Source organism: Coregonus clupeaformis, unplaced genomic scaffold (genome assembly GCF_020615455.1).
Source record: "Coregonus clupeaformis isolate EN_2021a unplaced genomic scaffold, ASM2061545v1 scaf0047, whole genome shotgun sequence".
Classification (NCBI taxonomy): domain Eukaryota; kingdom Metazoa; phylum Chordata; class Actinopteri; order Salmoniformes; family Salmonidae; genus Coregonus; species Coregonus clupeaformis.
Genome location: NW_025533502.1, coordinates 864,245 through 885,856, shown reverse-complemented (window position 1 = coordinate 885,856; position 21,612 = coordinate 864,245). Strand labels below are relative to the sequence as shown.

The 21,612-nt window shown below is 44.0% G+C and overlaps 2 protein-coding genes across 4 annotated transcripts; both read left to right on the top strand.

The window, feature by feature from the left end:
- The first annotated feature begins 1,287 nt into the window (after positions 1 to 1,287).
- On the top strand, positions 1,288 to 9,422 carry LOC121551216 (synaptogyrin-2-like). The gene is made up of 4 exons (XM_041863769.2): positions 1,288 to 1,489; positions 5,224 to 5,461; positions 6,030 to 6,166; positions 7,332 to 9,422. Exons 1-4 carry the CDS (start codon positions 1,391 to 1,393, stop codon positions 7,545 to 7,547), a joined length of 690 nt encoding a protein of 229 aa, XP_041719703.2. The 5' UTR covers positions 1,288 to 1,390; the 3' UTR covers positions 7,548 to 9,422.
- Positions 9,423 to 10,100: 678 nt separating this feature from the next.
- LOC121551214 (soluble calcium-activated nucleotidase 1-like) lies at positions 10,101 to 20,873 on the top strand. Of its 3 annotated transcripts, none has more exons than XM_045212743.1 (4): positions 10,101 to 10,217; positions 17,156 to 17,803; positions 19,374 to 19,577; positions 19,722 to 20,873. In XM_045212743.1, the coding sequence occupies exons 2-4, from the start codon at positions 17,167 to 17,169 to the stop codon at positions 20,090 to 20,092; spliced, it is 1,212 nt and encodes a 403-aa protein (XP_045068678.1). In that variant the 5' UTR covers positions 10,101 to 10,217; positions 17,156 to 17,166; the 3' UTR covers positions 20,093 to 20,873. The 3 variants fall into 3 exon arrangements, with proteins under 3 accessions (XP_045068678.1, XP_041719702.2, XP_045068679.1); XM_041863768.2 differs by lacking the exon at positions 10,101 to 10,217 and adding an exon at positions 14,323 to 14,492; XM_045212744.1 differs by lacking the exon at positions 10,101 to 10,217 and adding an exon at positions 16,214 to 16,674.
- The last annotated feature ends 739 nt before the right edge of the window (positions 20,874 to 21,612 follow it).

Sequence of the window (21,612 nt, the reverse complement as noted above, 5' to 3'; positions counted from 1 at the left end):
AGTAAAAATACTATTTTATACTACGATTTGGAGTAACTGGTCTCTCTGTGAAAATCAAACAGGTAACCTTCAACGAAGAACTTGTAGCCTTTATCAAGCTTCGATCTTGAAGTAAGGGACCACTTGTCAGCAAGTCGTTCTACGTCGTTAAGTCGTATTGGTGGCAGATGTGAAAGGGACTGGGTGAACTCCATAATGATGTGCTACTAGCTAAGCGTTCCTAAGCGACACCGGATGTAAACATAACCTGCATCGCGGCAGAACGGAAGTTGTCTGACGTCACGTGAAAAGGGCCTATTGAAATGCATTGGCACATCACTAAATAATAAAATGAAGTGAATCTATAATCCATAATAAACTGTCTCACACGCACGAATCCCTTATGTGTGCTTCTGCTGTCATCTAGTGGTAGGCCTACATTATGAATGGAGTTTGTAAGGAGTGGGATATGATAGCAGTTTTTTGAGACGATATTAGTTAGAGAATCTAAAAGATTTAAGTGAATAACAGTGATATGCAGACCTCACAACAACACCAATAAATGTTTTATATTTGGTGGTGAATATGCAATGTTTTCATGTCCAAAGCACAATACACAGGCTGTGTCCCAATCAAAAGGCAGAATCCTACTTTTGGGTGTCAGGGAAAATGTATGGAGTAAAAAGTACATTCTTTTCTATAGGAATGTAGTGAAGTAAAAGTTGTCAAAAATAGAAATATAAAAGTAAAGTACAGATACCCAAAAAAACTACTTAAGTAGTACTTTAAAGTATTTCCACTTAAGTACTTTACACCACTGGGTGGATCATTGCAAACACTGTCTTAATGATGAACAATAGCCTTGACAATAAAGATTAATGAGTTATTATACACTATAGACAGAATTATTATTTATCTTGCTCTCTTCCACTATTTTTTCCGCAGGTGAAACAGGAACACCGCAATGATGTCAGCCAGTAGGCTACATAAGCCTACCGGTTATTTTAAAAGTATGTGAAAACGAATAGTTGATAATAAGTTTTAAAAAAGATACAAGTGATTGTGTACACAATGGGGTGTGTGTGGGGACTCAGACACAGAGAGAGAGGATATTAGCTATTTATTTTGTACAAACCCTTTGAAAATGTGTGATAAGGTGGCAATATTAAACACTACGAACAAAATGCCACAGTGAGAGTAGCAGTATGCCTATTTATTTGAAGCAATTATAAATCCAATGAAGAAGTTTTCGTAGAGATTACGTGGTCATGGTCGGGGGCGGTTCTTTAACTTTTCAGGAAATGACAGTGAAAACAAAACCAAAGAACTGCAACTTCATAAGTGAGACCTACGCATAGTACTTTTCTCGGTCACGTTGGGACATATTAATCGGTATAAAAAAACATATAAAATGGAATCTGGTGCTTATGGTGCCTCGCTGTCTGGAGGTGCCTTCGATTTTATGAGCTTTATTAAACAACCTCAAACCATAGTCCGCATCTTGAGCTGGGTGAGTGATTTCCGTTAGGTTGACTGCCAGCGTGCCAACTGTCTAACTAGCAACCATAGCTAGCTGTCTGATTAACTACAGTACACATCACAATTGTATTGTCTTTTTATGGAAAAGCTTTGCGCGTCAAGGCAAGAAGGCAAAACATGTGCAAGAGTTGTTGACTTATTTTCTAGTTTGTAATGTTGTGGAAAAGTTGCGAATGACACTTGGCTAATGCTAGCTAACTAGCAGGCTTTCCAGCTGTGTTCTAGCAGGGAACTTTTCCTCGTGACCAGATTAGCTGTGTCAACCAAACTAAGCGTTTTGCCACCTCTTGATGATGTTATTTGTAAACCTACCAACGGCCAATTTTTTAGTTACATATGTCAGTAGTTTGCTGCTGTAACGTTAGCTCGCAGCCATGACGTGGAAGAGGTTCGTTACACTACTATCTGATCAACTGTCAGTCTGACAGATCCACCACACGACGGTCATACCATGAACTTCCTTACACCTGTAACAGTTTTGCAAGGATAGCTGTGATGACAATTTGTTTGTATGGAATTAGCTATATTATTATAAGACAGGCAATGTGTTTAGTTCAATGGGGAAAACATGTTCATTGATGTTGTAAAACAGTTCGATGTCAAGAGGAGATGGCTATTGGATGCACTGAGCTAGTTAAACTGAAGGCCGAATGGAAAAGTCCCATTTGGATTCCCATCGGAAATCATCATGGGATACAGGTCATAGAACCCCAGTTTGGGTGTTTTCACTTAAAAACCCGTTGGGGCCGCGAGCTGTCTCAACGCAACTTGCTACTGCTCAGTTCACTTGCCCCAGGCAATAGGCCAAACCTTAATGTCAACCCCTGTTATAGAAAAGTATACAAGACTATCTGTTTTTGATGTTGGTCTAGGGCACCCATGAGATCTGTTTGTTTCCGCTAACACTCCAATCCTTGTACTCTGTGCCATATGCCAAACATGACAGCAGCACAAAACAGGTCTGGATTTCAGGCTACACATGAGACACCCATGTCGTACGCTGTCCAACAGTGGCATGTATTCATGGATGCTAAGGGAAGCCAGGCTTCCCCCAAAAATTGACCAAGAAAATAATTTCTCTTTCATCTCTCTTTCACAATTTTCATTCAATTCGCAAGTGGCTAAATGTATCTCACCGGAGAAAGCATCCTATCGAGCGAAACAGCACCCCTCTGTCTCAGTATGTGTAGGCCATCTATATGATGCTGTCTGGTCAAAAAGAGTATTACATTGTTGCCGCCCATAGCATTGAATGCAAGGGAAGCCAGCAAGCATTTGGCTTCCCTTGATAAAAAATAAATAAAGTAATAGTCAATCAGCATTGAGCTAAACTGAGTGAGCTCAACTGTGAATGGTCCTGGCACACCAAAAAAAAGCCAGATTGGATTTGGCTTCACACTAATCACAAGCCAAATGTAATTGACAGAAAAAAAACTTGAATTGTTGCAAATCATTGTGCCGTTGTCCTCCGGTGGCTGGCTAGCTAAAATAATCCCTTTCCTAAATTAGCCATAGATGGAAATAGGGATTTGGACTTGTGGTTTTTCTTAATTCTCCGTACTGGCCAATGATTATAACGGTGATTCTGAACCAAATATTTGTATTTGTAGTTACCCCTTTTTCATGATATCCAATTGGTAGTTACAGTCTTGTCCCATCGCTGCAACTCCTGTACGGACTCTGGAGAGGCGAAGGTTGAGAGCCATGCGTCCTCTGAAACACGACCCTGCCAAGCCGCACTGCTTCTTGACATGCTGCTCGCTTAACCCGGAAGCCAGCCGCACCAATGTGTCGGAGGAAACACTGTACAACTGGCGACCAAAGTCAGTGTGCATTCGCCCGGCACACCACAGGAGTCATTAGAACGCGATGGGTCAAGGACATCCCGGCCGGCCAAACCCTCCCCTAACCCAGACGACGCTGGGCCAATTATGCGCCTCCTCATTGGTCTCCCGGTCGCGGCCGGCTGCGACACAGACTGGGATTGAACCCGGGTCTGTAGTGATGCCTCTAGCACTGCGATGCAGTGCCTTAGACCGCTGCGCCACTCGGGAGGCCGGTAATTCTGATCTAACCATAAATTCATACATTGTGCCCCTGGCCTGAGAGGATGGAAGTGCAACATAATGCTGTCCACATCCACTACAGGTTGGCTTCATAATGCTGTCCACATCCACTACAGGTCAGCTTTATAAGGCTGTCCACATCACTACAGGTTGGCTTCTAAAGGCTGTCCACATTCACTACAGATCGGCTTCATAAAGCTGTCCACATTCACTTCAGGTCGGCTTCATAAAGCTGTCCACATCCACTACAGGTTGGCTTCATAAAGCTGTCCACATCCACTACAGGTCGGCTTCATAAGGCTGTCCACATTCACTACAGGTTGGCTTCAGAAGGCTGTCCACATCCACTACAGGTCGGCTTCATAAAGCTGTCCACATCCACTACAGGTCGGCTTCATAAAGCTGTCCACATCCACTACAGGTTGGCTTCATAAAGCTGTCCACATCCACTACAGGTTGGCTTCATAAAGCTGTCCACATCCACTACAGGTTGGCTTCATAAAGCTGTCTACATCCAAGTCAGTTTCATAAAGCTGTCCACATCCACTACAGGTTGGCTTCATAAAGCTGTCCACATCCACTACAGGTCGGCTTCATAAGGCTGTCCACATTCACTACAGGTTGGCTTCAGAAGGCTGTCCACATCCACTACAGGTCGGCTTCATAAAGCTGTCCACATTCACTACAGGTCGGCTTCATAAAGCTGTCCACATCCACTACAGGTCGGCTTCATAAAGCTGTCCATATCCACTACAGGTTGGCTTCATAAAGCTGTCCACATCCACATCCATGTCGGCTTCATAAAGCTGTCCACATCCACTACAAGTTGGCTTCATAAGGCTGTCCACATCGACTACAGGTCGGCTTCATAAAGCTGACCACATCCACTACAGGTCGGCTTCATAATGCTGTCCACATCCACTACAGGTTGGCTTCATAATGCTGTCCACATCCGCTAAAGGTTGGCTTCATAAAGCGTTAGGTCAAAGCCTGTGCAGAGCCGTCATGTTGGTGTGGAGTGCATGACAGTAAACCCCTGGGCCAGAGCCCCAGATATCAGCCACTTCGGGGACCACACACACACAAAACTACTCCCACGTTTCTCAATCATGATCCAAGTTTAAAAAAATAAATAATAATAAGTGCACAACTGATCACGTCGAACGGAAAATCATTTTTAAAAAAGGCCTTTAACACTTACAAGCATCATTAATAAAATATGGTAAATTGTTGTGAACTAGCAAACTGTGAGAGAGGTATTTTAGCACAGTGAGTGACCGCAACATCGTACAAACACAGGAAACAAGATGGACGTCTAGTCACGAGAGCTGTTTCTCCTATATTCACCTTGATGAAAGTTAAGCATTTCACTGTACTTGTGCATGTGACAATAAAACTTGAAGTTGAACACACTCCCCCTGAAGGTATCCTCTACCGTTACCCATCCCTCCAGACATTACCTTTCATGTTTTTTTCCCCAGGGCATACTGTAATTTTGTATTTCACCATGTGATTGGTTACAGGTTTTCTAACTAACACTGTGCTACACCTAGTACAACGTGTCTTATATGATAATAAGATTATAGGCCTATGTGACGGACCCCAAGGTGTTCTAACAGACATGTTTTTGTCTTTTCAGCTCTTTTCCATAGTGGTGTTTGCGACGATCACTGGAGAAGGCTATGTCAACCCTCCGAACAAACCTGACGCCGAATGCATGTTCAACGGGAATGATAGCGCCTGCGGCTTCGGAGTGGGTATCGGAATTTTGGCCTTTCTCGGCTGCGTCATCTTCATCGTACTGGACGCCTACTTCCCTCAGATCAGCAACGCCAAAGAGAGGAAGAACATTGTCACTGGCGATTTGATCTTCTCTGGTTAGGGGGATTTATTTTGTGATACTTCCAATGCTAAATCTGTAAGGCTGTAGTTTGGCACCCAGAACTGACACTTCTGGTCAGATTTTTTAACGATAATCTTGGCAACACTTCCTATGAATAGACTAGCTTCCTAATAATGCATTACAAACAGGTTTATAATGCCTTATATGCCATGCATAATTTACATTTTACATTTTTTTAACATTTTTAATCATTTAGCAGACGCTCTTATCCAGAGCGAGTTACAGGAGTAATTAGGGTTAAGTGCCTTGCTCAAGGGCACATTGACAGATTTTTCACCTAGTCGGCTCGGGGATTAGAACCAGTGACCTTTCGGTTACTGGCACAAAGCTCTTAACCACTAAGCTACCTGCCGCACTTAACAACATATGTACTAAAGGTGCACTGCTTATAAACATCTATAACTACACTCATAGTGTTGTGCATTGTAATGCATTACGCATTGCTCATAAGGCGTTATAAATGCACTTATAATGCATTATGAAGCGGGTATTCGTAGGAAGTGTTAACATAACCTTTACTTTCCCTCCTCTGTCTCTGTCAGGAGTGTGGACGTTGTTCTGGTTCATCTGCTTCTGTGTCCTGGCCAATCAGTGGTCTCACACCACCAAAGCAGTAGAGATCTCTGCCGACGCCGCCCGAGCTGTAGTGGCCTTCTCCTTCTTCTCCATTGTCACTTGGGTGAGCTGCTCTCTCTCTCTCCCCTCTCTCTCTCTCTCTCCCTCTTTCTCTCTCCCCTCTCTCTCTCTCCCTCTTTCTCTCTCCTCTCTCTTTCCCTCTTTCTCTCTCCTCTCTCTCTCTCTATCCCTCTTTCTCTCTCCCCTCTCTCTCTCTCTTTCCCTCTTTCTCTCTCCCCTCTCCCTCTCTCTCTCTCTCTATCACTCTTTCTCTCTCCCCTCTCTCTATCACTCTTTCTCTCTCCCCTCTCTCTCTCTCTTTCCCTCTTTCTCTCTCCCCTCTCTCTCTCTCTTTCCCTCTTTCTCTCTCCCCTCTCCCTCTCTCTCTATCACTCATTCTCTCTCCCCTCTCTCTATCACTCTTTCTCTCTCCCCTCTCTCTCTCTCTCTCCCTCTTTCTCTCTCCCCTCTTTCTCTCTCCCCTCTCTCTCTTTCCCTCTTTCTCTCTCCCCTCTCTCTCTCTCCCTCTTTCTCTCTCCCCTCTCTCTCTCTCTTGCTCTCTCTCTTTTGCTCTCTCTCTTTGGCTCTCTCTGTAGATATTTTTTGTCTCTCTCTTTCTCTCAGCATGTTACTATTTGAAACTGCTAGCTGGAGCTCGTCTGAGCGGTCGGCAGTGAACCCGCTAGTAATTAATGCTGATTGTTAGGGTTGTGACTCGCTACAGACTGTCAGGCAAGAACAAGGCAGATGTGTCCATATTCAGAGGTTTATTATCTCTTGGTCACCACACACACACACACACACACACACACAACATAGAAGTAATCTTTGTGGTTCTATAAGGAAGGAGAATACATGTTCAAATTAACAGTGATAAAACAGCTATACAGTTGGAACTGTACCTAGCTTAGATACTGTAGCATAGCATTTCAGACACATATTCACATATAACTACAGAGAGAGGCTAATCACTGATGAGGCTGCCAGTCAGGATTCATTACTCTGTCTCTTGTCCAGCTATCAAGTGTGCATGCGACAGCACACCAGGCATTCTAGAATCTTCTACTTAGCTTACACAACACTCTCTGGCAGTAATTGTAACATGCACATAATGCTCTACATCTGCATTGCTTGCTGTTTGGGGTTTTAGGCTGGGTTTCTGTATAAGCACTTTGTGACACGTTATGGGATTTTTAAAAACGTATTTACCAATCTTTCCTCTCTCACAGGCTCTATTGACTACATTTGCTTTTACAAGATACCGTCAAGGAGTGAGTGACATTGACCTGGGCTACACAGACCCAGCCAATGACTACAGTACCCCTTACCCAGCCACCTCCGCCTATCCCGCATACCCCACCAGTGGGCCAGAGGGCTACCAGCAGTCCCCTTTCACCCCCCAAAACCAAGAGCATCCAGCACCATACCAGCCCCCGTCTTACTGAGGGACTGAGCCATTGACCAGATTTGGGGGGAGGATGTTTTTAAGTTGCCATTGGTGCCTGTAGCCTGGTTCCAGATCTGTTTATGCTGTCTTGCCAACTCCTATAGTCATTGTCGTGCCAAACACAAAAACATCTGGGACTAGGCTATGGTGCCTCAGCTATGTGGACTGATCTCTGCACTCCACTGGTCCCCTCCTTTACCTAACTGTTTAAGTCATAGCTGGTGTTGCGCTTGCATAATGAAGGGTGTGTTGACATGATTTAAGTTGGTATTCATATTGTAGTTTAGTTTGTGAATGGATATTTTGCTGCATTTTTATACATACAACTAGAGTGCCTGAGCTGAGCTTCAGGTAGAATCTAAGGAAAACTGTTACTAGGGTAAAACCTAGAATGCCATGGAAAAATATGAGATTCACTTGAGGTAACTGTCATATGTTATGTTTCTGTTCTTCTCTGTACTGTTTGTCTTGAAACATGTAATGCAGTCATGTGGACACTGAAGTTCAGATCAAAACACTAAAACATATGTCGCTGGGGCTGGGAACGTTGCTTTGTATTGCAAATAATGAGGCTATGCTATGCTATGGACACAAACGTTATTTTTCTATGCTGCCTAATCCAGTTATATGGTATAGTGCATATACAAATACCTTTTGAGAATTTCAATGTATTTCAAAGTTATAGCCAGCCCAGGATATCAGAACTAATTGCCATAAATCTAGAACTCAAGTGTATTGCTAAATTATTGACAAATGAGGACTGTTTTTGTTTATTTTCTCTGCAAACCCATACTTTGTTTATCCCAATAATGGGTGCATTGTCTGAAAAATGCTACCCTTAACAACTACTGTATATCAGTGCTTTAAAAACAACCACTAAACTTACTAGGGCCAATTTTCTGCACCCAGTTTAAGTCTACTCCTGGACTCACGCTTAATGGAAAATCTCCATTAAAAGTAGATTTTCGTCCAGGAATAGGTTTATTAATCTTGGTCCGGGAAACCAGACGTAAAGTTTTTTTTTGTTTGCATTGGATAGCAAATGTGTTATGTATTTTTGTCGTTTTAATGTAATTTCCCTGCTCCATGACCATGTTAACCCTTTTTCTAATTATTTGTTTTATTGTAGTTTCAAACAAGTGTGTAATATATTTGGTAAATGAGGGTGTGTGTTGTTTAGTATCAGGAAGGCCCTCTCCTCAACTTGTTTGCCTCCAAACTTCATCTATTCCGAACGTGCCTTGGAAAGGTTTTATTCAGTTCTGGCGTGTTCATTTCCCCGCCACACACCTTTTCAGACAAACTCATATCAGAATTCTCATAGATGACTTTAACAAAATACCATCTAATAGGTAATATATACAGTATATTGAATTGTAATGGTATTCCATTAAAAGAAGACGAGTAAGCGGCCAGTACGTTGCAATAAACTATTAACAGAATATATTTACAAAATAATACATATGGGAGCAGTCAGCATACTACATTAGGACGCACAACTGCAACGTGTTTCGACTACTAGTCTTCCTCAGGCAGAATTGTGATGGTATTCGATTGAAAATTGTTTTGTAAATTACCTATGCCTTTTAATCCTCCTGGACATGACAATCACTTCCATACCAGACTAAGAACCTTCATCAAAAACGACATATATGTTGCAGCCATAACCTGCCTTTGTTCTTGGTATATCTTTGGTACAAGCTTATTTGTTCACGCCCTCTCTGATGAAGTGATCTCACCACTTATTATGCTCTCTGTCTTGGGTTTCAAGATTGTACTGAGAGGCTTTGCAGTCTGTTGCACAAAGTGCCTTATATAAAAGCCTACCACACCACTGACCGAACCTTTGCCAAATAAAGACTTTTCCCGTTTATTTATTTGTATTTTTAAAAAAAAGAAGGCTGTATTCCAAAGGCAAATATTTGAGCAGCCGCTAAGGAGGAAGAGTAAAGGAGCTGGTGAAAATTATATAAATAAGGTTTACAACTAGAACTAGTAAGGCTATTTGTGTTCTCTCTGGGTGGGCCCTGTGTGTCACCTCTAGTTATTATGTTTCACATTGGACGCTGAGGTTACTGAAAACACAGACATTGTGCAACATAAACATCCCATGACTCTTGTTAACTTTTCAATGTATGTCAATGCCAGGAACCTTTCACTACTAACATACAGTGAGTAGCATTTGTAGTCTTGCACCGTCACTGCAATCATGGACATGAGCTTCTTCGACATTGCAGGCGACTACCGACTGACTGATCTACAAAAACCTTGAATCATAAATAACTACTGATCAGTCAGTCATAATTTACCCAGATACAATACAATGTTTGATCCTCTCGAACACGGCCAATGATTTTAGATGTTCCGTTGCACCTGCATTGCAATGAAAGTTACAATGTTGCAAACAACTGCAACATTGTAACACTTTCGTCCACAGTTTACGCAAGCAGCTCATAGTAATCCTGAATGCGTTTCAATTCGTAGGCTAGGTAGATTTTGTTGACTGGGCGGGACTTATTTTATAGTGTCACTGAACAAGGAAGTAGCCCATGGTTTCCCTGATGATGCGAACGATGGAGACTAAACACTGTAGCATAGATTTAAACGAAGCTGTGTTGTGGCTAATCAAACCATTATCGGACTATCATTTGGCGACATATCACTTGAAGTGAGTATCGTTCTAACATCCATGAAGCTTCGTGTAGCCATTATTCAATATTAGACAATTCTAGAGCATATCCTAGTTAAGCAGGAGCGCTCATATGTTGTCACATGTACTTCCCTTTTTCGTGTTCGAATTAAGGCCTACTCACTAATCTGTCGGTAGTGCGATGATGGAGGCTCGAGTTGGCATGTGTTTTAAAATACAGTATATATACAAAGGTATGTGGATACCCCTTCAAATTAGTGGATTCGGCTATTACAGCCACACCCATTGCTGACATTGCTGTATAAAACCGAGCACACAGCCATGCAATCTCCATAGACAAACATTGGCAATAGATTGGCCTTACTGGAGAGCTCAGTGACTTTCAACGTGGCACCGTCATAGGATGCCACCTTTCCAACAAGTCAATTGTCAAATTTCTGCCCTGCTAGAGCTGCCCCTGTAAGTGCTGTTATTGTGAAGTGGAAACATCTAGGAGCATGGCTCCGCTGTGAAGTGGTAGGGGGACTGCCGAGTACTGAAGCACATAGCATGTGGTTGCAACATTCCACTCACTACCGAGTTCCAAACTGCCTATGGAAGCAATGTCAGCACAATAACTGTTCGTCGGGAGCTTCATGGAATGGGTTTCCATGGCCGAGCAGCGTCACACAAGCCTAAGATCACCATGCACAATGCCAAGCATCGGCTGGAGTGGTGTAAAGCTCGCCGCCATTGGACTCTGGAGCAGTGGAAACACGTTCTCTGGAGTGATTAATCATGCTTCACCATCTGGCAGTCCGATGGATGAATCTGGGTTTGGCAGATGCCAGGAGAACAGTACCTGCCCCAATGCATAGTGCCAGTTTGGTGGAGGAGGAATAATGGTCTGGGGCTGTTTTTCATGGTTCGGGCTAGGCCCCGTAGTTCCAGTGAAGGGAAATCTTAACGCTACAGCATACAATGACATTCTAGACAATTCTGTGCTTCCAACTTCGTGGCAACAGTTTGGGGAAAGCCCTTTCCTGTTTCAGCATGACAATGCCCTTGTGCACAAAGCGAGGTCCATACAGAAATGCTTTGTCGAGATCGGTGTGGAAGAACTTGCATGCACAGAGCTCTGACCTCAACCCCATCGAACACCTTTGGGATGAATTGGAACGCCGACTGCGAGCCAGGCCTAATTGCCCAACATCAGTGCCCGACCCTCACTAATGCTCTTGTGGCTGAATGGAAGCAAGTCCCTGAAGCAATGTTCCAACATCTAGTGGAAAGCCTTCCCAGAAGAGTGGAGGCTGTTATAGCAGCAAAGGGGGGACCAACTCCTTATTAATGCACATGATTTTGGAATGAGATGTTGGACGAGCAGGTGTCCATAATTTTGGCCATGTAGTGTATCTGTCGTCCACCAGCGTTGCTCTGTGCTCACTGTAGGGGGCGTTATCATACAGGTGCAATACCAGTAGAAGTCTGCCAGTCCAACACTGTTGTAAAACCCATTATAAACCAACCACATGATCACAGCACTGTAGTTAAAAACAGTGTCTTGTCATGTATAAATGCAGGAATGCAAAAGACCAGGTGATACATCAGTAGGAAGATATAGACTTACTTTGATTAGTGAATGCTTGTATGTGAATATTGTCATACACCATTTATCCACAGCAGAATGAATTCAAAACAATGTAAATGCATAAACTATGGCAATCAAAAAGAACTTGAAACAACTAGGCCTACCTATTGTAGTGACCTTAACCAATCACCTAGTAGTCTCTAGACAGACGGGATGCCTCCCACAATGTACCAATGTTGCTACCCTAGGTTAATCACCTAGCGACCTCGTCAAGAGGTTCGGATCTCTAGGCCTAACAGCTAAATTGTTGAGTAGCTGGACCAGAGTTCGAGTCCCGGTCAGGGCTACCCCTGAATTTGCTACCAGCAGGTACCATCACATGGTATGCTCAGTTGAAAGGCAGAAAACAGTTAGGCTATGCTCATTCTGCAACCCATGCTCTACAGCAGTCGCAGTAAACCATGTATGGTCTTGACACACCTGTGTCCTTTAATGGCATATAACCTAATGGACTTTGTTGCTCGAAAGTCCATTATATGGCTGTTGAAGACCGTTTCTGCACGTTGCCTTTCTTTGGTTTACAATTAGAACCGATATCAGTGTGTAACTAACTCTCTCCATTGCTTTATCCTGAGATGGGTGAAATTCTCAAATTCATATTTATTTGAAAATCTCACTTTTAAAAGTTCATATTCTGTTACCTCATACCCAAATAATGTTGTTGACTCATCCTATACTCGTATTTGTGGCCAAAGCATAAATTGAAGAAAAATACCTTTAAAAAACCCACCTCAAACTTGTATCTCAAACAGACAGTTGTCAGCAGAACATACAGTATGGAACGAGGCCAGACTAGAGGCTACAGAACTGACAGTAAGGAACGAGGCCAGACTAGAGGCTACAGAACTGACAGTATGGAACGAGGCCAGACTAGAGGCTACAGAACATACAGTATGGAACGAGGCCAGACTAGAGGCTATAGAACATACAGTATGGAACGAGGCCAGACTAGAGGCTACAGAACATACAGTATGGAACGAGGCCAGACTAGAGGCTACAGAACATACAGTATGGAACGAGGCCAGACTAGAGGCTACAGAACATACAGTATGGAACGAGGCCAGACTAGAGGCTACAGAACTGACAGTATGGAACGAGGCCAGACTAGAGACTACAGAACATACAGTATGGAACGAGGCCAGACTAGAGGCTACAGAACTGACAGTATGGAACGAGGCCAGAATAGAGGCTACAGAACTGACAGTATGGAACGAGGCCAGACTAGAGGCTACAGAACATACAGTATGGAACGAGGCCAGACTAGAGGCTATAGAACATACAGTATGGAACGAGGCCAGACTAGAGACTATAGAACATACAGTATGGAACGAGGCCAGACTAGAGGCTACAGAACTGACAGTATGGAACGAGGCCAGACTAGAGACTATAGAACATACAGTATGGAACGAGGCCAGACTAGAGGCTACAGAACATACAGTATGGAACGAGGCCAGACTAGAGACTATAGAACATACAGTATGGAACGAGGCCAGACTAGAGGCTACAGAACTGACAGTAAGGAACGAGGCCAGACTAGAGGCTATAGAACATACAGTATGGAACGAGGCCAGACTAGAGGCTATAGAACATACAGTATGGAACGAGGCCAGACTAGAGGCTATAGAACATACAGTATGGAACGAGACCAGACTAGAGGCTACAGAACTGACAGTATGGAACGAGGCCAGAATAGAGGCTACAGAACATACAGTATGGAACGAGGCCAGACTAGAGGCTACAGAACATACAGTATGGAACGAGGCCAGACTAGAGGCTACAGAACATACAGTATGGAACGAGGCCAGACTAGAGGCTATAGAACATACAGTAAGGAACGAGGCCAGACTAGAGACTACAGAACATACAGTATGGAACGAGGCCAGACTAGAGGCTACAGAACATACAGTATGGAACGAGGCCAGACTAGAGGCTATAGAACATACAGTATGGAACGAGGCCAGACTAGAGGCTACAGAACATACAGTATGGAACGAGGCCAGACTAGAGGCTATAGAACATACAGTATGGAACGAGGCCAGACTAGAGGCTATAGAACATACAGTATGGAACGAGGCCAGACTAGAGACTATAGAACATACAGTATGGAACGAGGCCAGACTAGAGGCTACAGAACATACAGTATGGAACGAGGCCAGACTAGAGGCTATAGAACATACAGTAAGGAACGAGGCCAGACTAGAGACTACAGAACATACAGTATGGAACGAGGCCAGACTAGAGGCTACAGAACATACAGTATGGAACGAGGCCAGACTAGAGGCTATAGAACATACAGTATGGAACGAGGCCAGACTAGAGGAACAATATGTTGACTTTACCTAGGCTTGCAGTGCACACATGCACAAAGGTCAAGCAAGACAAGAGTGGTGAAGAGTAGTTGTGTCAATTGCCTGCTAGGTTTCCCCCTTTGGACTTGCGCTGGTTAATCAATACTAATCCCCCAAGTCTAGTTAAAGTTCACCACCGTTGTTTTTACCCTTGGTCACGGTTGCACAGCCAATCCCTTTCAGCTGATAACTAAGGAGTTCACTGCTCAGCATTCAATTAACTCTAGGGCAACGGAAGAGTGTAGCTAGTCCTTTGGCGTGGATGTGGAATTGAGATGACAGTCGTCCAGCGTTCAGGACGGAGGAGGAGAAAGGGTAACTCCATACCACCACAGCTCTTGTTTGTTTCAGTGACGGCAGATCCTGCACGGCCCTGTGACTCTGTGATTTGAGGAGTTTGTTGTGAGGTGCTATATGGAGAAGAAGTAGCTTGGTCCCAGATCAGTTTGTGCCGTCTTGCCTATACTTCACCTACTCCTATGTATGGCATGACAACAATCATAGGAGTTTGCTATAGAGCCCGAACAGATCTGGGACCAGGCTAGAGGAGAGACATGTTGGAGATATGTTCTATTGAACAGATCTGGGACCAGGCTAGAGGAGAGACATGTTGGAAATATGTTCTATTGAACAGATCTGGGACCAGGCTAGAGGAGAGACATGTTGGAGATATGTTCTATTGAACAGATCTGGGACCAGGCTAGAGGAGAGACATGTTGGAGATATGTTCTATTGAACAGATCTGGGACCAGGCTAGAGGAGAGACATGTTGGAAATATGTTCTATAGTGTGTGATGTCTCTGTAGTCTCTAGTTGGGATTCCATCCATCACAGATACCTTACCCTGTAATGGATGCCGTGTGTTTGTGAACCTACATGCTCGGACCTCAGGCACTTCTTAGTGTGGGTGCACAAACAACAATCTGTTTTCTGGTAATTTAGTTTAAATTACCATGCCTGTGTGTATGTGTGTTAGACTAGCATGCCAGAGAGGACAGTCTGCCACAGAGCAGAGGGCCTCAGGGTGTCATAATGGAGTTCTGTGTGGCCGGAGGCCCTGGCCACAGCCCTGCTATGAAAGAGCCTTTGAGCAGAAGAGGGGCTGCTGCTGCTGGCTTTAGAGAAATTATGCCCTGGTCACAGGATGCGTCGCAAAGCGAGGTCACAAAAAAAAAAATTAGGGCGCACATGTTGGTGTATTTCTGAGAGCGCGTTTAAAATAGATGTTTCATTCGATGCCGATGCTGCCTTTCACCCCGATTCCCATTTGAGATTTTTCAGTTAATATTTAGGCTTGCGTGGCTACTCAAACTCCTTGCTCCGGGCAATTGCTACGCCACGCCCACAGACATTTAGTTTCTTCTCTGCAATGAGTCTAGATCTGAGAACCTCCCATGACGATTTCTAGAATGGTATTTTATTAGGATCCCCATTAGCTGTTGCAAAAGCAGCAGCTACTCTTCCTGGGGTCCACACAAAACATGAAATAATACAGAACATTAATAGACAAGGACAGAACTAAAAACATTCTAACAATTCTGATTGGTCCCAGAAACCAATGAGTTGGGCCAGAGTCAGAACACTCGTGGGTAAAGCAGAGGTTTGAAAATTCGTCATTGGCTTTGCTACTCTGATTGGTTAGAGATGATCCAATGGCGGATTACTTTGTTTTGTTCAACACCCCTCATTTTGACGTCACCACAAACGACTTAAACGATGCCAGTCTCAGACTGAAGTATATAGCGAACAGAGCAGCGGAATAATTCAGTTTGAGCCGTCAGGCAAGATTTAGGCTACATTGAGTGTAGAATTTATTTTTTCAGATGCATGGAGCCAGATACTATCAACAAAAGCCACCGATAATGCTGGGGCAATCAGTCTGTTATTTAGATATACCAAAACGTAGGCAGAATTGCATTGCCTTATTCTGTCGCCTGTTGGCTATCTCTCTCATGAGTGATGTTGATTGAGTATCTGGTAAACACACATGAGATTTGCTACTGAGATTAGGCCCCTCTGGGATAATAAAGACTCTACTCTACCTGTTGACCGATTGTTGGACAAATTATTCTAAAAGTAGGTTAGTTTTTGAACACCCTCATCTGACTGAGAGTGTGGTTTTGAGTGGCAAGGTTGTGGGGTGGTTTCCGGGTGCCTACTTGCTACCTTTCCTGCTTTACCTGTTCACCACCACATATTGTCCCATTTTATGTCCCTGAATGGGCCACTCCCAGGCTCCACGTCGACACACACTGCCTGCACACCTGTGGCCAGCTTCTATTGGTCTCACCTTTAGCTACCACTTCTTCCTTCTTCACAGCAGAGCTGATCTGTGGGATGCTCATTGGTTGTACATAGACATTCTCTTCAGGATCTGAAAGCTAGTGTTGTTTCAGTGGTCTGATATATGGAAAGAGGTGAGGCTTGAAGAAGGACGTCGTTGGCTGAACTTGTGAGCAGAGATTATTTACAGGGAAGCTGGATCTGAATGAAGCTGGTGTGTATTGTATACTGTTGTCTGGTGTGAAATCTCACACATAATATATTTTTTATGAATGTCTATGCACTGATTTGGTGTTTCATTGATGGAAATTATATTACAGTAGTCTCTTGTGAAAGACTTAACATAAATGTTCAATCAAAACACCTAATCCATGTGGCGTCTTCAAGGAGGTATTCAACGGTTGTGGGGTTGACATAGTGCCGTCAGATTCTAAAGCTGCTATATGTCACTCAAAATGGCACTGTGATAAGCATGATGATTTTGAGTCATGAGACACTGCAACACTGATTTTCTAAAGGATCTAGTCCTAAGTAATAACTACAATACTAGTGTATGTGAGATGAGTGGGTGGCGAGGAGAGAGGACATGAGTAATCAAGGAAATGCAATTGTGATTCTCCCGGTGCTGAGGAGCGCAACTTCTCCCTCAAAATCAGACCTCTGACCCCTCCATTCTCCTCTCTCTAACCTTTCAGGTCCCTCCCCCATGCCTGTTTCCCCAGGCTACACCCAACTGGACCAGAATGATCCGTCTATGAACCCCCTGCGCATCTCAGTCGGAGGACTTCCCATGTTGGCCTCCATGACCAACACCACGGACCCCAGATTCCGCCTAAATTTGAGGTCCATCGTAGCCCTGGCCCTGGCCTTGGCCCTGGTCCTCCTCTACATGCACCTGAACCCGGGCTCCCGCTCCCAGGCCCCCAGCTCCGGCCACATGGGGATGGCTGTGAGCGAGGTGGCCGACCGCTACAATGACACTTACCCGCTCAGCACCCCCGAGCGGACGCCACAGGGAACGCGCTACCGCATAGGGGTGATTGCCGACCTGGACACGGACTCTCGCAGCGACAAGAAGCTGACGTGGTTCAGCTACATGCGCCGGGGCCACCTGCTGGTGTCAGAGAGCGGCAACAAGGTGACCGTGGAATGGGACGCGGAGAGGGTGCTGCTGGAGAGCCACCTGGCGGAGAAGGGCCGGGGCATGGAGCTGTCAGAGCTGGTGGTGTTCAACGGGAAGCTGTACAGCGTGGACGACCGAACGGGCGTGGTCTACCACATCGACGGCAGCAAGGCTGTGCCCTGGGTCATCCTCCCCGACGGGGACGGCTCCGTCTCCAAAGGTCAGTGAGGCAGATGGGCCAAATTAAAGTGCTGAATCGACCCCTAACCCATTCTTCTTAGGCACTCCTGTAGATCTGAGAGGATTGAATAGGTATAAGCTATATGGTAATTGCTTCACCTTGCTTCTGATAGGGTAGATGGAATTTACACCATATTGCTTACACCTATTTAATCCTCTCAAATCTCCATATGTGAATATGGAGTAGGAGTTAGGGGTCGATTTGGGATTGTGTAAGTGTCTCACTGTGTAGACCAGTGTTATGTGAATTATTTAACAAACTATTTTAGTGTCTCTGTGCGTCTCCCAAAAGGTTGTAAGTCTTTTGGGATTTAAGTAACGGCCAGTGTCCCGGTCTGCATAGTCAGAGATATTTATTCATTGAGAATTCTGCCATCACAATTTCAGAGACCTTCAGTTCACACACATATACACACATGCATACACACATACATACATACACACACACACACACATATCCTACTCCCTGCATTACTCAGTTATTGCCGTTCTCACAATATTCTGCACCATGTTTTCATAACAGTTTCTCCCCTCCCTAAATTGGGAGGCCTCTTTATCTTAGTTTCTCAGTTGTCTTTGTTGTCTGGCCTAACTCTTACTCACATTGCTAAATAGTGGCTCAATGCCATAGCCTTGACTGGTCCTACACTCACACATTTCTAACACATTATACACAGTTTCAGGGTGTAATAATTAGTCATTAATAATTAATCTATCAACCAGGCAGGCAGATTTGGAACTTAATCTGCTTAGTTACTCTAAGGGGTCTGTTGAAGAACCTCATCTGGGGTAGACCACGACCCTGGCAATGGAATTTGTTGGATCGCGTTCTCATTTGTAAACACTGAGTGTACAAAACATTAAGAACACCTTCCTAATATTGAATTGCACCCTCTTTTGCCCTCAGAACAGCCTCAATTTGTTGGGGCATGGACTCTACAAGTTGTCGAAAGCGTTCCACAGGGATGCTGGCCAATGTTGACTCCAATGCTTCCCACAGTTGTGTCAAGTTGGCTGGATGTCCTTTGGGTGGTGGACCATTCTTGATACACTCTGGAAACTGTTGAGCATGAAAAACCCAGCAGCGTTGCTGTTCTTGACACAAACCTGTGGCACCTACTACCATACCCCGTTCAAATGCACTTCAATCTTTTGTCTTGCCCATTCACCCTCTGAATGGCACACATACACAATCCATGTCTCAAATGTCTCAAGGCTTAAAAATCCTTATTTAACCTGTCTCCTCTCCTTCAGCTACACTGATTGAAGTGGATTTAACAAGTGACATCAATAAGGGATCATAGCTTTCACCTGGATTCACCTGGTCAATCTATGTCATGGAAATGTATGCACTCACTAACTGTAAGTCGCTCTGGATAAGAGCGTCTGCTAAATGACTAAAAATGGAAAATCAGGTGTTCCTAATGTTTAGAGTATATATCTCTTAACTACGTTTTACTCTTTAGTGCATTCAAAAGGTCTGTACAGTAGTTCAGTGAATCATAAAATCTTGATGTGTGTCCCCATGACCCTCTGTTTCCCTCTGTCAGGGTTCAAGGCCGAGTGGCTAGCGGTGAAGGACGAGCACTTGTACGTGGGTGGCCTGGGGAAGGAGTGGACCACCACCACGGGGGAGGTAGTCAACAACAACCCCGAGTGGGTAAAGGTGGTGGGCCATCGGGGTGACGTGCAGCACCAGAACTGGGTCCCCAAGTACAACCTCCTGAGGTCCGCAGCTGGGATCGAACCTCCAGGTGAGAGCTGCAGGGTTGCAAATGCTAACGCTAACTGCAAAAGCTATGCTAACTGTGTTAACTCTAACTGTATATGCTATGCTATCCATGCAAACTATTAGCATTCTTTATGATATTCAGATTCTCATGACATTCTCTCCCCAGGTTACCTGATCCACGAGTCGGCCGCATGGAGTGACAGCCTGCAGCGCTGGTTCTTCCTCCCACGCCGCGCTAGCAAAGAGCGCTACGATGAGACGGCCGACGAGCGCCGCGCCACCAACCTCGTCCTCAGCTGCTCGCGGGACTTCGAGGACGTCACCGTGAACCGGGTGGGCCCGCACAACCCCACGCACGGCTTCTCCTCCTTCAAGTTTGTCCCCAACACAGACGATCAGATCGTTGTGGCTCTCAAGTCGGAGGAGGACGCTGGGAAAATCGCCTCGTACATCATGGCATTCACACTGGACGGCCAGATCCTGTTACCTGAAACCAAGATAGGAGATGTGAAGTATGAGGGTCTGGAGTTCATTTAGGAAAACAAGGAGGAGACTGAGCCAATGCCTTTCGAGGACATACAGTAGCTATGTGGAACATAGTTGTTGACATTCCATTCACTCAAAAGTTGACTTGCTGCTTGTTCATTGATTGTGAAGACGACACGCAGACCATCGATCGATCACGAATCAGAAGCCATTTTGGTGTGACCTGAGGATGAGTAGGGTCGTGTTCATTAGGCATCAAACGGAAGAAAACGGACTGAAACAGGGAGGGGCCACCTGGACTTGTCCAACATGAAACTGTTTTTTTTTTTCCGTTTTCTGTTGCAAAACGTTTAAAATAAATAATTTTGTTGCATGCCTTAATGAACTCAACTCAAGGTTTCAGGGCTGAGACGTTCTAACTGCTCAGTAAATGGGAGCCGAGAGTAGCCAAGGCTACCTGAACAAAGTCCTCAAGTTGAGGATGTCCTCTTGATGGCCATCCTCTACCTAGGCCAACGGCTGTCTTCTAAAGTAATGTAGACTTTGTAAGAATGAATGTACAAATAATGAATTAATCTTAAACTGTGATTTCACTCATAAAATGCAGATACTGTACATCCAGGAAATAATGGATGTGTTGTTTTTCCCCAATGTGTAACACAGTTTCTTCTTACTTTTTACTACATTAAATCATATACTTCAGAACACTTTACCCTACGTCAGGGATCGTCAACTAGTTTCAGCCGCGGGACGATTTTTTTCTTGAGGGGATGGTCGGGGGGCCAGAACATAATTACAAATAATTTGTAGACTGCAAATTGACCGCAAGAATCCCAAACATATATTTGACTAAAACATCATCATTTCAAACCTTGATTACATTTGTATACTATTACGTGTCTCTCTATTATGCGTGGGAATACTTGGGAACAGATTTCCTAAATTAAAATCACTTGGAGCTGATTTCCTGGTGTTTTTACAGTCTTATGTCCAACAATGGAAATGCAAAAAAAGGGAAACCTGCCCTATGTGAATCCATTGAAGGTGACCTTTATGAAAGTATGTTTTTTTGAAGGAATTTAAAACAAAAGCAGAATCTCACTTCGTCCTATTATTACAAATGTTTTGTTTTACTGATGGTTGTTGAGTAAAATCTATCTTGATACACCCTGAGTCTTTTATTGGGTGGGGTTGGGAATCATACAAAATCAAGAGACATTAACCTCAAAGAAGATTACTATTTGTCTGCATTACGTAACTATCACATCAACTTTTAGGTTGAGTACTATGAATATACCTTGTTATTGATTAGCATGTGTGTTATTGATTATCATATGGATGTGCGCTTACAAAGCGTTTGTCATTTGTTCAATGCTGTTTATTCTGCATATTGATTGAATACATAATAAAAGACTGACTAAACCAAGAGAGATCAAGGATTAGCTCAAGCCTAATCTCGTCAAACGTTTACATGAAAAACAATGGCTAACCCTAAATCCTAACCCTAATGTAAAAAATATATATTTTTAATATATATAAAGAATATTGTATTATCTATTGGGATCAAACTA